Source organism: Calonectris borealis, chromosome 5 (assembly GCF_964195595.1).
Source record: "Calonectris borealis chromosome 5, bCalBor7.hap1.2, whole genome shotgun sequence".
NCBI lineage: Eukaryota > Metazoa > Chordata > Aves > Procellariiformes > Procellariidae > Calonectris > Calonectris borealis.
The window spans coordinates 12,558,329-12,573,647 of record NC_134316.1 but is presented as its reverse complement, the minus strand read 5'-3'; the positions used below and the strand labels follow the sequence as shown (position 1 = coordinate 12,573,647).

At 38.7% G+C, this 15,319-nt stretch overlaps 1 protein-coding gene across 19 annotated transcripts in view; it reads right to left on the bottom strand.

The window, feature by feature from the left end:
- The window catches only part of CDC42BPB (CDC42 binding protein kinase beta), a 95,830-nt gene that overhangs the window by 7,242 nt on the left and 73,269 nt on the right, over positions 1 to 15,319 (bottom strand). For 7 of the 19 annotated variants that reach the window (XR_012673789.1, XM_075151019.1, XM_075151029.1 and 4 more), the window contains 8 exons: positions 14,910 to 14,999; positions 14,392 to 14,497; positions 11,839 to 11,975; positions 11,118 to 11,257; positions 9,464 to 9,545; positions 5,946 to 6,162; positions 5,494 to 5,556; positions 1,392 to 1,988 (listed from right to left, as the gene is read on the bottom strand). Coding sequence is in view for 14 of the 19 variants with exons in the window: in XM_075151019.1 (XP_075007120.1) it covers positions 1,392 to 1,988; positions 5,494 to 5,556; positions 5,946 to 6,162; positions 9,464 to 9,545; positions 11,118 to 11,257; positions 11,839 to 11,975; positions 14,392 to 14,497; positions 14,910 to 14,999 (1,432 nt within the window). In the remaining 5 variants the exon portion in view is untranslated. Of the gene's footprint in view, positions 1 to 1,110; positions 1,285 to 1,391; positions 1,989 to 5,493; positions 5,557 to 5,945; positions 6,163 to 9,463; positions 9,546 to 11,117; positions 11,258 to 11,838; positions 11,976 to 14,391; positions 14,498 to 14,909; positions 15,000 to 15,319 lie in introns of those variants that run through there. The other 12 variants (XR_012673790.1, XR_012673792.1, XR_012673791.1 and 9 more) reach the window with 5 other exon arrangements.

Below are 15,319 nucleotides of genomic sequence, written 5' to 3'. Positions count from 1 at the left end.
ACACACCTCAGCCTCTCCTGACACGAGGGGACTGAATGCCCTAGAGACAAGTTCTCCATCGTACCCTAAAACCTCTCTACAACATGGTCCTTTACCACAGCAGAAACTGAACAGCCGGAGAACTATTTCCACTTTGATGATGTCCTGACGGGACAGTTAAAAAAATTACCACCATCACCAGTGACAGACACCGGGACTGAGGAGGGAGGACGAGGCTAATGGAAAGGAAAGTAATCCAGTTTCCTTTGGCAGCGGACAAAGTTGCTCTTTCTACAAAAACAGCCCTAGGCCAACGCCACTCAGGACTGCACATACTGTAAACTATTTTATAGCATTCTTGTAAGAACAGCTTCTAATAATAACAGACAAAACAATTAACTAGCATGTCTAGTTTGCTGAAATGCAAAAAACCGTAAAGCTGATAAAGGAAAAGGAAACATTAGCTTTGGCTAATGGCATTTTAAAGTAAATTTGCAACTACGTTGTTTCCTTGGGCCTTTGCTTCAGACTTCTGTACAGAACTAGGTCAGAGTAAAGCAAGCAAATAATTTCAGTTCAAGACAATTAAAATTAAACAAACTGCTATTAGGGCCTGGCCTGATCAAGCCAATGAGCACCTAACTGCTTGGTGTACTATTTAAACAAAAAGCTATTTCTTGCTTTCAATCATTCAAAACACTTTAATTGCTATTTGACCTCTCCAAATAGACATCCCGGTTTTATCATGAACTGCCCCTGACTACTGAATACTGAAAAATGCTCCGCATCTGCTTCTGTCCTAAGTAGCTGATAAACCAATGTGCCTGAAAACAGCAGAGCGGTTGAAAAATTACCTTCCACCTGCCTATATTATTTTTGGAAATTCTGCCCCTAAAAATAAAACCAACAGGAGAAAAACTGCAACCAGTTCTGCCAAAAGCAACTGTTTTTACCTCTTACTTTGTGATCTTTATGAACCCTTAGAGTCGTAGTTACATTTCATCTTCAACTTTCTATTGTACAGGACACAGAAGACATCCTACAGACAACTAGACATATACACTCCCTAGGGGAGCAAAAATCTTTTCAGAATTTCACAGACCGGTAGTCTTGCACTGTCCTGCATCCAGGACTACTCTCCGCTCCGCAAAAGTTAATTTGCATTCCATTATTTGTTCCTCTGTGTTCTGTAAGAAGACAGGGCTTCTTTTCTTGTAGTGTCCAGGATCTCAGCCCAGGAGATCGCCAAGTCCAAAACTACCATCAGGAAGAACCGTGTATCCTGTTAACTCATCAAAACTTAAACTGTAGATATTGAAAGACAAACCAAAGCAAAATAGAATACAATGCTGATTATTTTTAGACAAGTAAAGCAGCAACAGGGATATGGCAACAGAAAAACATATACATACTACAGGCAACAGGAGTTGCAGGCCACATTAGTTCCTGCATGCGTGACCTTCGACCTTGCGAATCGACGTATACTCCCATATGGCTGAAGCAAAGCAGGTATTCCTCATTACTGAGCTCCACAGCACAAAGGGCATCAAAAGACTGCTGTGAGAGGAAGATAAGCGAGGGGTCATTAGGATTTACCAGGTTTATAGATTGTCCATCTCCCTGGATGGTCAACAGAGAGAACCCAGACTGGTAGCCAACACAGAGCTTGTCCTTGAAAACTGTCATCCACTGTACAGTTCCTGGAGCCTGGATTTCACTGAATTTTTTGTGGAAGGGTTTAGTTCTGTGAATTTCATAGCAAAAAACCTGTCGTTTGACAGCCACAAACAAACAAGTCGAAGAACTCTTCTTTAGTGTTCCAGTTGTAATCAATTGGCAGCCTTTAGTTTCTGCAAGCTTAATGTCAAAGTTTCCTTCCGACCCATCCAGAGAAGCCCAGGGGTAAAGGTGAACGTGATGGTTCCGACCGCAGATGAGGATGATAATTTTCTCTTTGGGAGCAAGCTCTATCTGGTACACCTTCTTGCAGTCAGCAGCTCGGACTATCACTGCAAAGGAAACAAGAGCTGCCGTAAGTTAATCAAGAAAACCATCGGGCCTGGAAACATTGCAGTGTTACATACTGATGTCTGAAAATGAATCTAACACAGACACGTACCAGATAAGAAAGAGCACTTATTGCACACATTCTATGCTCCATTATTAATTCTCAGAATAAACAATGAAACAAAGTACTCCTGTAACTCTCTCTGGATATAAAGTCTCACTTCAGCAACACTTTGCAGGGAAAGGCTACTTAACCTCTGGGATAAATGGAGAAAAAACTTTATATAATCCTATCTGTACTATCTATACACTACAAGATGGTGTATCTTCTGAAACCGGTCCCATCTTCAGGAGAAACATCAGCATCTTCAGTAAATTATGGAGGAAGACTGAATTAGCAGAACACAAAGAGAAGAAATATGAAGTATTTAATGCTGATAATTGAGGATACAAAATGCTGTACTGTTAGGAAATGTCTCAGCCAAATACAAAAGCAGTACAGTGAGTGAATGTTAAACACCTATAGAGAAAGGCAAAAAATGCTGTGTGCGCTGGGAAAGGGTAAGAATGGGCTTAAGCTGTAGGAAGAGAGGTTTAAGACAGGCACCAGGAAAAGCCTTCTCATAGTGAAGGCTAGTCAGGTAACCTATGGAAGCTGGGGAGTCTTCACTGTTTGAAGGTTTTTTTAAAACTGGGTTAGAGGCAGCTAATCGGGTTAGGTCCAACATGTTCTGCTTTTTGGATCGTGGCTATAATGGCAGTTTCAAGAAAGTAGTGAGTATTTCATGGGGTACAAATAGAAGAGACTAAGCAATTCCAAACTAGGAAACATAATACATAATACACATAAGCCACTTATATTAAAATATCATTTTCATTTTTCTGTTAACTGAATGTGTTCAAAATATTTGTGAATTATAATAAAAAAAAGAAATACTAAGTGGAAATTATATGCATTTTTTCAGTAATAGTTGAGTAACCTAGCCAATTCACCAAATTCTGTAAAGTTATAACAAGACTTTGGCTGTTTAGATCAAAGCCAAGTGTTTTGTTGCATCCCCCCAATTGCACAAATAGATGATACGTCCGAAGAAATGTTCTATGATATAACCAGCTGTTGGAACTTTGCCACAGAGAAAAGATTTTTTTTTTCCCCTAGCTCCAACTCCAGCTTACAGTTTAGTTTATTTGTCAAGAACTAAGTGATATTCTGACCAAAGACCTTTGGTATAAGCAGTTCGCAGTTAATTAACACTGAAAATTACAACCGCTATAAAATGAAAAAGAGATTACGATTTATAAAAATGCTATTAACATACAGGAACTGGTCATAGAAAACTCATGCAAAACATCTTTTAATTTAAAACCAAAATTGATAATTCATTTTCACATTTACATATGACACGGTGATGCAGATAATCGTTCCTTTATGAAATGACCTTTCAAATTAAATGTACAATTTTCTTTTATGCAAGAAGCTGTACTGGAATCTCTGGAATTACTTGCATCTAAAGTTATGTTCATATCTAAGTACTTACAGAATGGTGACCACTGGAAGTTTACTCAAAGGAATGGCATTTATTACTGCTAAAAAGAATTTCAAATATCTGCTGTCTCCGTGTATAAAGCAGTTTCTCCTGAAATTGGGCAATGGCTTATTCTAAGCAAGAGGAAGCAGTAACATTTTGCTTTTTGCCTCAGAACTACATCCCTGTCATTGTACTTAATTTCATTCTGAAAGTCAAGTAAGTCTTTAAAAACCTGTATTCACTGCTGTATTTTACGTTGAAAAGCAAGTTTTAGCATGACTGCAATCCAAATTTCAAATAGTCACAAACTAAATTGCATTGAAAAAGGAAATTCAAATTCTTCCATCAAGTCAAAATTTAAAGAAATATCTCCTTTGAAATCTGAAGGACAATGACTAAAAAGGGATATTTCAGGAGTGTCCCAGGGATTTTTTCCAAAGTTGGAAAAGGGACCCAAGCACCTTTTAATTTTACAAATCTGTATCACTGACCTCAACATCCTCAACTCCCAGACAACTAAAGACACCAGAAGAACCTAAGCTCAGAGGTTATATATAAAGGTGAAGAAAGCATTAGGTATTTTGTTAAAAACAATCCTACCTGAGAGCCAAGGCTGTTAGCTCTTCTACCACAAGAAGTATGGATTTAGAGTGTTGTTTAAATTTAGAGTGCCTCACGAGTTATAAGAAAGAATGGATTTCATGAGGTATGTTTGGTGCTTTTAAAATCAGAGAGAAAGAAATAACTAATATTTCCTATGATAACTTGGAAAAGGATAAATAGTAGTAGATTATTGTATTTTAAATCTGCCTTGCTTCTTAGAAATATGTTACTTAACTTCTATAAACTCAGTTTAGCTCAACTAGTTTTTTTTTTTTTTTTGTTCAAAATAGGAATATCTTATTATGGAAGCAGATTGCAAAATTAACCAGACTTGTTCTTTGCTTTTCAATATTTAAAATTGCATTTTGCATGGACTGATCCCAAATGATCCCCATGCTCATGTGCTAGCAATCCTTTCGGCCTCCATGCTTTCCCCACCATACCAAGGCATGTCTCCCATTATTATTTGTGTTTGTGCTCAGTATATCATGTTCAAGGGAAAAATGCTTCCCTTACTCCCTAGCTATGATGCCTAATAATTCAACGATAGAGGGGTATGCCTGTGCCGCCCACTGACTACGCAGCGTACACTTTGCTGTGGTACCTGGAGCACACTCTGTGAATTTCTGGAATGGACATGGTAAGTCTTCAGCAAGAACAGGCTGAACTGATCCCACTTTTCCCAAAGCAGAGCAGAGAGCGCATTAAGAACAGGAAGGAAAAAGCAGGTTCAGGAGGAAGCATGGGGCCAGGGAGATAAAGAGATAACGGAAAGGGGCAAGCAAGGCATTTGCTTTGGCCATCATTGGTCTGAAACAGAACACGGGTGGTTGTCAAATTTCTGGAAGAAACAGACAATGATACATGGTGGCTTTAATGGAAAGTCTACAAACTCTTGTGTTGCTTGCACTGGCTGTTTAACTTCTAATTCATGGCAGTTTAAGTCCTCTGACGGTGCAGGTTGGAACAAGTCTGTTTCCATGCATCGTGGTTTAACCCCAGCTGGCAATAATTCAAGTTCTATTTAGTAAGTGCCTGATAATTCACTGTGCATCAACTGCTGCGGTGTGTGCTGTGCGTGCTCTTTGTGCTGAAGCATTTTGCTACCTGCTGTGGGAACACAGTTAAGGTGAGAATGTGTCAGAATACGCCCAGTAACCCATCCCTTTAATTTCAGCCAGTCAACGGAATGTAATGATAATGACCGAGTTAGCGCTTATATATCACATTCACTTTTCCTTCTCGTCAATTAACTAAGTGCTTAATACTTACTATACATGAAGGGATGTTGTGTAACCTATATTATAACAGCATTAAAAGTTATAGAGCTCATTATTCTGTATGTAATTACTGCATGCGTTATGGCCTAACTTACCATCACGGGTCACCTCTATCACATACAGTCCTTCTTCTGAACCAATTGCTATTCTATCTCGATCTAAACCAGGAAGGAAAAAAAAGGCCGTTAATTGAGCTACACTTAATCTTATCTTTAAAACAAACTGTTTGCTTTGAACAGCTAGAAAAATTTCTGGACAAACAGATTTTCAACAGCAAATCAATTTTGCTTAAGTTCATGCAGTCTGTCAAAAGCATGCTATATACTGTATTGCTAAAACAACCTGTTAAACAACTAAACTGTATTACTCTGAGTGGATGAAGAAATTTGAATATAAACACAAGATTAGCATTTTTCCCCCATTATTAAATTCCTGTGAAGGAATTCAGCTGAGGAATTTATTTCAAGGTGTCAGTGCTCTCATTACAGAAGCCCATCTAAAAGCTCCAACAACTCTCACACGCTTATAAAAGTTAAAACAAACATACCTACAATAGCAGCAGCTAAACTTGCTTTAATAAGAGGCAGTGTGCTGTCATAGGCTTCTTGTGGAATATGCACAACCTGGTTTTTCAGTCTGTTTTTGTGCAGGATAGACTGCAACCCTTCTAGGATTCCAACCCACTTTCTCTTCTCATTCTCATTTTCCGTCAGGATCAATAGAGAACAAGACTTCGAAGGCAAACCTAAGAGGGAAGCTGTCACCTTTTAAAAGACAGAGAAAGCGAAATTAGTAAGAGTAATAAAAGTCCTTTTTGGCAGTATTATTTACTTCACATTTTACTTTATTTACAAAAGTAAAATACACTTTTTCGTAACAATGTGATGATGTACCTGAGTGGTATGCAACACAGCACAACAGCTGTTATGGCCACAGTGCTTTGAAAAAATGCACAGGCCTCCGTGGTTTTGTTTAAAAATACTCAGTCTTGCTTAATCATTCTGAATCCTAAAATGGGCAAGGAACGCTACATTCCTTTCCTACAATAATCAATACAGCCCAGCAAAAGGCTCCTTCCTGCTCTGAAGTGGAATTTCAGTAGCATGCCATAATTTGTCCTGATGCCTCCCCCCACCATCTTTTAATAACTTATTGAAAATGACACACAGGCTTTCTGAGTCAGATGCATTTAAACCCAATGGCATTGCTATGATCAGTTCTAGATTTTGATTTTGCTACTTAATTTTCAAAATATTTGTCCAGGGGGATGAGCACATCGTATCTGCATTAAAAGCTCTGGAGGAAAACAATCTTTTGAGACCGAAGTACTGCATTCTCCCACTTCCCCAAGTTAAAAGAAAATCACAATGGCTTCACTTAATTTTCAGGGAAATCATCCTACAGATCTCAAAGGAAAATGTGTTCTGAATAGAAAAATGATCCAGGAACTTTCTGTTGGCCAAAGTATCCACTTACTAATTCTTAATATTAGTTCTGTGACCTGTCTGAAGAGATCGTAGGAATTGTGAGATCATGGGAACTATGCTTCCAGTCACAGACAAACAGGCCATCAGCCAGTATCAGCCCTCACAACAGACTTTTAGAGTAACAACAGTTAAACAGAAAAAAGCAGCAAAAGGTGCAAAAGTGCAAAATTGAAGGCTATAACTATTCATACACAGGATAACACATCTTCAGCTTATAAGCCTTGGTAAGAAAATCACCATAAAGATGGGTGATGTGGTTATGCAGCATGCACTTCCTGAAAGAGTGAATTAAGCAAAAATATTCATCTTAAAGAAAAAAAAAAAAACCCCACAACTGAAAGTAAACTTGGGACAATAGGATGCCAAAGACAGAACTCCAGAAGTAAGACGAAAGTGAAGAGCCGTAGGAAAAGAACTGAATAGTTTGCAATTGCTCATAGCTCATATTAGTCTGCATCAAGCTTTGTTCATGTCCTAAACTGTAACTAAGCATTAATATTTTAAAGATTGATGGAGGCATAATGGATAATATTTCTAAATTTGAAAACAAAACAAAACAAAACCAGACTTCAGCTATGGTTTTCTCTTTGAAGTACCACCATGTATTACTCCTCAGTCTTTTGAAGGTGGCATCTCACATGCAGTCAAACGCAGAAAAAAATGGGAGAAGTTGGTCATAATATACCTAGCATTATTCATCATACAAAAACCCAGTATTTGCTATGCAACTCAAGGCTTCTTAACTCAAACTGCTAAGCTGTGGAAGGCCTCCACTACAGACACTCTTACACTATTATTAAAAATGTATCGATGGCAGCACTTAGACTGCAGTGTCTGGATGCCAGGACAGCCTAACATCCAGCTTTAAAAACTGGTTACCAAGGTGAGATGTTTGAGTTTGAGACATGTTCTTCCTCTTCTTGATTTCATGGGGGGTCAGAGGTGGGAATATTTTCATGTTTGGCAGCATTCTGGTGTTGCTTTCTGTTGGTGGAAGATCCAAAAGAAATGAAAATCTGTCTTTGGTGGGCCACCAATATCATCACGTGTTACGTGAAATAATACGTATGAAAGAAGGACAACATTTTTACACAGATGATGAAAAGTAACGCTTTAATTGTTGTGTAGAAGCCACTCTATGTCATTATGTTAGCAAGATGCAAATTTAGAATTAAATGAAATTGAGAAAATAGACTCTCTTGCATGAGATATCACTGGTGTGATATCTGAAAACTGTTGCAGTTTTAGGAACTCCTTCTGTTCAAGGACATAAAACTGAGAAAAGAGGTGGACTTTGGCAGCATCTTCTCTGGTCCCTGTCAACAGGTTATCTAAATAGACACACTCACACACCAGGCTTCTAGTTAATTCATCAGACCTCTACTAGAGGATAATCTGATCAAACATGACATTCTGTCATGTCTATCTACACAAGTATTCCTACATGGGGATATTTGACAAAAGTTTTTTTTCTTAGATACCCTTGCAGTTAAAAAATGCAGGCAGAAATTAGAGCAGCAAGTCAAGCAGGCTGAACTCTATGAATGCCTTGTTGGTTAAACGAATCAACCACCATTCTGCATAGCTCATTTTCTCTCCTCAGAAGCCCCTTCCCATAGTATTCCACATGTGCTAATTTGAGAAGAGAGCAGGCAGATGGGAATAAAAAAAATACATTTAGAAACAAGCAAGAGGAAAATGAAGGTAAAAGTAGTAGTAAACTAAAGGATGAAAATCCACTGCAGAAAATATTTGTACAAAAAGGTAGTAAAGTAAAGCCACAGAAGCATTCAAGTAGCCAAGATATTTCTTAAGTAAAACCCTAAAGGACCAAATGACTGGGATTGCATGTGACTGTCAGCTCTTTGGTTTCCATGTTCCACTGATTAGATTCTAAATGACTAAAACAATGAGTTTCTGCATTCAAATGCAAGGGATTATAGATATTGGCTACTACCATACTCTTCTCTATATTTTAAAACTCCAGATTAAATATAATTCACATAACAACAGGAACTGCTTTCCTAGGTCTTAAAAACTAAATACAGCATTTGGATAGAACATACATCAAAGAGGCTATTATAACTAAGCTAATTATTTTCCCTTATTTTAAATTTTTTGTACTATACTTAAATATGAAATTAAGGAAACTGAAATTTCAAATGTATTTTTTTTTATACAAGACAATACATGGCAAACTAGATCAGTGAGCACAACCCAGCATCAGCCTACTCTGTTACAGCATCAGTTCCTAAAGTGGGAGTCGTCCAAAGCTAATAAAGAAAAACCAGGATCTGGGAATACCAATGGAAGAGGAGTCAAAAATATACTGAATTATAATCAAGAAAATAGCAAAAAGCTGAACTTTATATACAAGGAAGCAGCAAAAGGAGAACTTTGTTCTTTACAATTCAATTATAAGCAGAGTATCATATTGTTTTTCTACACATTTCAGCACCCCTCCTAAATTCTTATACTTCTGCATAACTTAATAAACATTAAATATAGTAATTCACTAACAAAACAAAACACTGGTATTTAACTTGTATTTTCTTTAAGAGTAAATTGGTAGCCATACCCTGAATATACAAGGGATGTCTTTACGAGTCGCATGTATTACATCTGATGCTAGAACAGAGCTCACGCAAAAATCTTCATCTCTAGTAAGAAAGAGAGCAAGAGAATCACATACATGCACACACTAACATTATTCAGCAAAATCTAACTGATATCACAACTGTTTCAATTGGCTGCAATCTCCTAACACCACACAGAGGTCACAACTGCCATCACTGCTTTGTTATGCTCTAACCATCCTTGACCCAAACAACTCACAAGCTTTCGTTATGTTTCTACAGCATTCAGTACATGTAACTCAGTCCACCTGAAGTTAGGTGGGGTGGGCTTGTGTAGTTTTGGTTTACCGACCACACCTATTCTACAATTAGCAGCAAGAATATTGCTCTTCCAGCTCAGCAGACACATTAGAAATGAATAATTCATACCTCAATGTGTAGCAAGAGAGGGGCCTTTGGAAAAAAAGAAAAATCACATAAAAAGCTCTTGGCAACATAATTATAGTTTGTGGGATTCAAACAAGGGTTTTCAAAACAGCTAGATTTTATTCTCTATTACAGTAAAATAAACAGACATCAGAACAACTTTTGCATTTCAGAGTGCTCCACCCCAGAGGGCTTGCCTACACAAGCCTTTTTAAACTGAATTTGACCAAGTTGATCACCATAATTGCCAATTTTAGTGTAAAGATGACACTAATGCCTGAAATTTGCCCATGCTAGAATTTATAGCTGTGGTGGTTAACATCTATTAAAACATCTAAGAATCCTCAGAAGACGGACTCAAAGAGGCAGCTACAATAAGCAGATAAAGCATGGGACAGTTGGTGTAATATTTGGCTGAGTTGCTTCAAGCAATGTACTGATATGAATGCTGTTGTTTGCAATACATCCACGCTTCTGCTCCCGCTGCCAGCATGTCAGAGAGAGCTGACACTGACGGTTCTCAGAGAATAAATGTGAGAACAGAAAGCAGTACTGGTGCAACCCCATGGTACTGCTGTCTGGAAAAAAAAATAAATCAAGGTACTTGTGAATGCAAACTTTATATTCAACAGAGATAGAAGGTGCTGTAACATTAAAAGGTATTACACTTTATTGATATTTCCATAAATTTAAATAAAAAAAACCTTCTTTGTTACTCTGACCGATGAAAGTCTCAGATCTTTTGTAGACAGTGTTCAGTGGTTCAAATGGTTCACCATGAAAAAACGACTCCTGTGAGAAGACAGGGTCAGAGCCACTTGCATTGTAAATTAGCTGGTGCTTTTCTGAAGACTATTTCAGTTTTTCTAATGTTCCTGAAATTGCTGGCTAGGGGATGATCTGTGACTCACTCTTGAGGTCAGAGTGCAGGGGAAAAACCAATATACCAAAGTCTATTTGTCTCCCATGTGTGCATATGGAATTCTAGGAAGAAGCATGCTAATACTGTAAATATTAGTGATTGTAGTGTAAGTGACTATAAAGTCACTTAAGCGACTTCTTGTTGAGCCAATTCGTTCAGCCTAAACTTAGCCGCAGTCTATGTTCAGAACACACAGGTATTCTCAGACCAGAGCTCTCATGATCTAAAAGTTTCTTGTGTACTATAAATAAATATTCCTGTTAGGGAAAAAATACAGAGGATTTCTAATCTGTCACAATAATACAAACCTGAGATCCAAGACCTGACTCGCAACAACTCCAGGCTGGGTGGATTTTCCTTCAGGCACATCATATAAGAACAGTTTACAGTCACAGACAACTGCATAAGCCCTCTGCCACCCTTTCTTAACTCCTGTAGGCTTTGGGACCTGTGTATAAATAACTGATTGCTTATTAAATGTAAGCATATGTAGTAGACACAGAAATTAGAGACATTTAGAAAAGCTTATACTTAGATCAACGGAATTAGAAGATGTTCTACTTGCCCTTCAAAATGGAGTGAAAAAATGTCAAGTAATCAAGCAATCATTTTTCCTCCCTTAAGTTCAACCATTCCCTGTTACAGTTTAACAAATATATTAGGTAGTATTAGGACAAACAATGGGGCTTGTATATTCCACAAATGCCAAAATGGTAGGACAATTTACCTTTTATATTATGCTTACATCAACGACGACAGAAATTCTTCCTTAAAGCATACTTCCCCCCCCCCACTACTTATGAACGTTGTAGCTACTAATCTACTAACCTTTAGCTCTTGTAGTAAAACCAACCGTTTCTCCCACATCTAAAGCAACGAAGGTTAAATAAGTTACATAGATAGCACACAAAGCCTTAAGGCTTTAGCACAATTCAGGAGATCTGTTTAAACATACTTAGAGGTTCCAAGTTGCATAGCTGTAAGTGAAGTTTAGTATTCTTCTCTTGTCCAAGAACAAAAGACTATTACCTTGACATAACCTTTATAGGCGGTTCCTATTCCTCTTTGCACATCTACTCCAAGAGGCCTTTTGGCTTGCTCAGGGGGTATAGGGCAGACCTGAGGTGCGCTATCCTTGCAGGAAACATGGCATGCAAATGAACACACTAAGTACAAAAGAGAAAATCCACAGTGAAATGCGTGTATGAGTCAATCATAACAGGAGATTAACATAGTCTACCCTTACGCCTAGCAAATTAATTAATCACACTGAAATTGGCAGTCAAATATTATAATAGCCCACTATGCTAAAGGAGTGAACACACCTAGATATTGTATGAGACTCTCTGAAGTGCATTTATTTTCTTTTTTAAGCCCATTACTTCCATAAAGGGCAGGAACTGAGTCCACATTTCAAAGCAACTTATGAAAGCATTTTCCAGAAGGAAAAGAAGTTGGTCAGCCTCACTGGTATTAAGCAGCAACTAACCAAGTCACAGAAGAGAAAAAGTATTAATAAAGGAGGAATAAAAATTACAGGGCAGTGGTAGAAGACAAGATAAACATAGTAGGTGTTTAATTTGATCCAAGTATGCAACAATACTGCAAAGACAACGTAAAACTAAACTGACCAAAATATAGAATGCGTTAAACTATTAAACAAAGGCAATGGGCTTGAAAGCATAATAAAGTAGAAACCCGGGGACAAGGACTGAAAGGCTGTGTGGTGAAAGGGGCATATGTATATATCTCAGAGTCCAAATAAGGAGCAAACATGTACACTAATCGTTGCATCCTTTCTTATCATTTACACCACTTTGTACCACTTTGTGCTGCACCAGCAAGGGACAGAGGTCTCTTGCCTATAGAGCACCTGACACAGAAGCACTACACAGAAAAAACTCAGAATATATGCCACTTCACATGAGACAGACTACAAGAACTGCAGAATGAATTAACATGCAATATCAAGGCATCCAACCCACAGTTTATGGGCCAAATCTTTCCACAGAGATTTTGCCTGGTTTGTCCCAGAAGGCTTGGGAAGGCAGCAGAGAGCGACATGGCACCGTGATCTATCCTCTGCTTCTTCCTAACCATATTCTCAGAAGGGCATATGGCAGATACCTTGTGCACATCTAGTCTTGTAATTATGAAGGGTCAAAGGATTCCAGAAAACCTGGGAACAGCCTGCTTCTGCTGGAGCCACAGACTGGGCTACAAGCCGCCTCCTCACAATGCCCGAGGGAACAGCCAGGAGAGAGGGCAGCCCAGAGCAGGCTGCCTGGCTCGTTCTTTGAGCTACAGTCTGTTCCCAGGGGCCACCAAAGAGTCATGCATGCAAAGTACTGTAGGTGCTCCCCAAGACCAGATAATAAATTCAGCTCTTTCAGGAGGCATCAATTATTTGGACTGCGCGTATCAAGGCACACCAGTTGCAGAATAGGGAAAATCCACAGGATATAGCCAGTTCCACAAGCCTCTGGAAGTGCAGCTGTATTTTACCGTAGTCTCCAGCATTAAAGAGGAGGAATTGGGAAAAGCAAGTGATTGGGAGTGTAACATGGCAAAGTTTTGTTCTACTGGAGTCATCTCTATTCTTATGTCAATGCGATTCTAGTTTTTCCTGTAGCTATCAAGATCTGGAGTAGAAGAGGCAAACTGGAAAACTAATGACGCAGAGCTTAACTAAAGCACACAAGAGTAAAAAAAGAACAAAGTTGATAGCTACACTAAGGGAAAAAGACCGTTTCAGACTTGCAGGAAGAGATGCAAAGCAAGAGTTCAGAACCGTCAGCAACAGGAGACAAAAGGCAGCCCCAGGGCAAGCGCTGGCAGAGCAATAGGTGCTCTGAGGGAAGAACAGCCAAGGAAGACTTGCCAGGAAAAAAGCCCTGGAGGGCAGATGAGCCAATCTGAGTATGATGCTGAAGGTGTCTGTGGAGAGGGTGCCACTAGCAAGAACTAAGCTGGGCACAGAAATACAATAAGGTTATTTATACTGTAGTGTCTTCAACAGATTTGTGGACTACTTACTGATTTCGTGTGTCTAATCAAGATACAGACAAATATTTTCAAAGAAAAATACCTCCATATACTGAAACATGGAACTCAATAGCGATACATGCATCAGGGAAAGCATTTTAAATAAAACTAATGGACAGCAAAGCAGGCTACAGGCCAAAAACCCTAGCAAATGGTCTTCCCAACGTACGGGGTTTATGATCAGGATTGCACAAAACAGACAGACTCAGATTCATGTTATCAGAGCATTCCCATAGCCTTTTTTGCTCCACTACACAAACAGAAAACACTCCTGCCTCCCCAGCACCTCAACTCACACTATAACAGCACTAATAGTAGCAGAATTCATTAGTAGCATCAAAGGGAACCATGAGCGCTTATATTAATTCTTTGACTTTAGAAGTATGATCATGCAAAAGTAAGAAGAGAACCATTCAGTGGTAGCCACCCCTCTCTTTCACTCCCTCCCCAAAGAAATGGTTGCCTTAAAATACATTAGTGTTTTGGGATGATTATTTCAGGGTCTTGCTGAAAATACAGAAAGTTTAACTGACTCACCGTCACAGGCAAAACCTTGTCGAACTAATCCCACCATAAGAGAGGTGCAATGACTACATTGAGTGGGGCTTGTAAATGACTTGATATTGAGCTGGTGAGCTTTTGGCTGAAAGATACATTCAGGATAAAAAACAACAATTTTTCACTTTCTGTACTCATGTAACGCAAGCATCTCCCTTCACCACCCTCCAGGATATTAGAGTGTACATTATGAAACCTGGGCTTCTTTCAAGCAAGTGCAGCTTGTAAAAGGTGCTGCAAGACAACAGTAGCATTTTTATTTCCAACTGCAGAAGACACTCAAACCCAAACCTACCAACAAATATTTTACCTGTCATCCCTTCTGACAAATCAAAACCCATCAATTTGCATTTGGAAGCATTTGATTAAAAACGCAGACCTAACAAACAAACAACACATGACAAACCCAAACAGGACAAGAACAAACACGGAGGGCTAATTTATAACTTATATTTTTTCCTTTGTTCTTTAGAATAAGGTTAGCACAGTCCCCCTACCTTTGGTACAGCTAGAGAAATGGATTGAATGGTGGGGGAAGGAGCAGCAGGCATCCTCTGAAGCCGAATTGGTTCCTGAATCACAAAAAACTGTAATTGAGCAAAATGAGGCTTCAAGAATTTGTTTTAAGATCGGGGTGGCAAAGCTTATTGTTTTCTGATTTTTTTTTTCTTTTTTGAAAATTATCAGAAATTTAATCTTTGTAAACATCGCCGTTCTGATTTAGTAGAAACAGATTGCGTTTTAAAGCACTCACAGGAAAGCCTGCACACTAACAAACAAGCAGCAATACAGAAAACATATGAAAATGAGGTACATCAACATACACAGAGCCAGTGAAAAGGTTTCATTTGCAACTGTCCTCAAAGCAGGTGCAATTCACACTGTCACACTGCAAATAAGCAACATT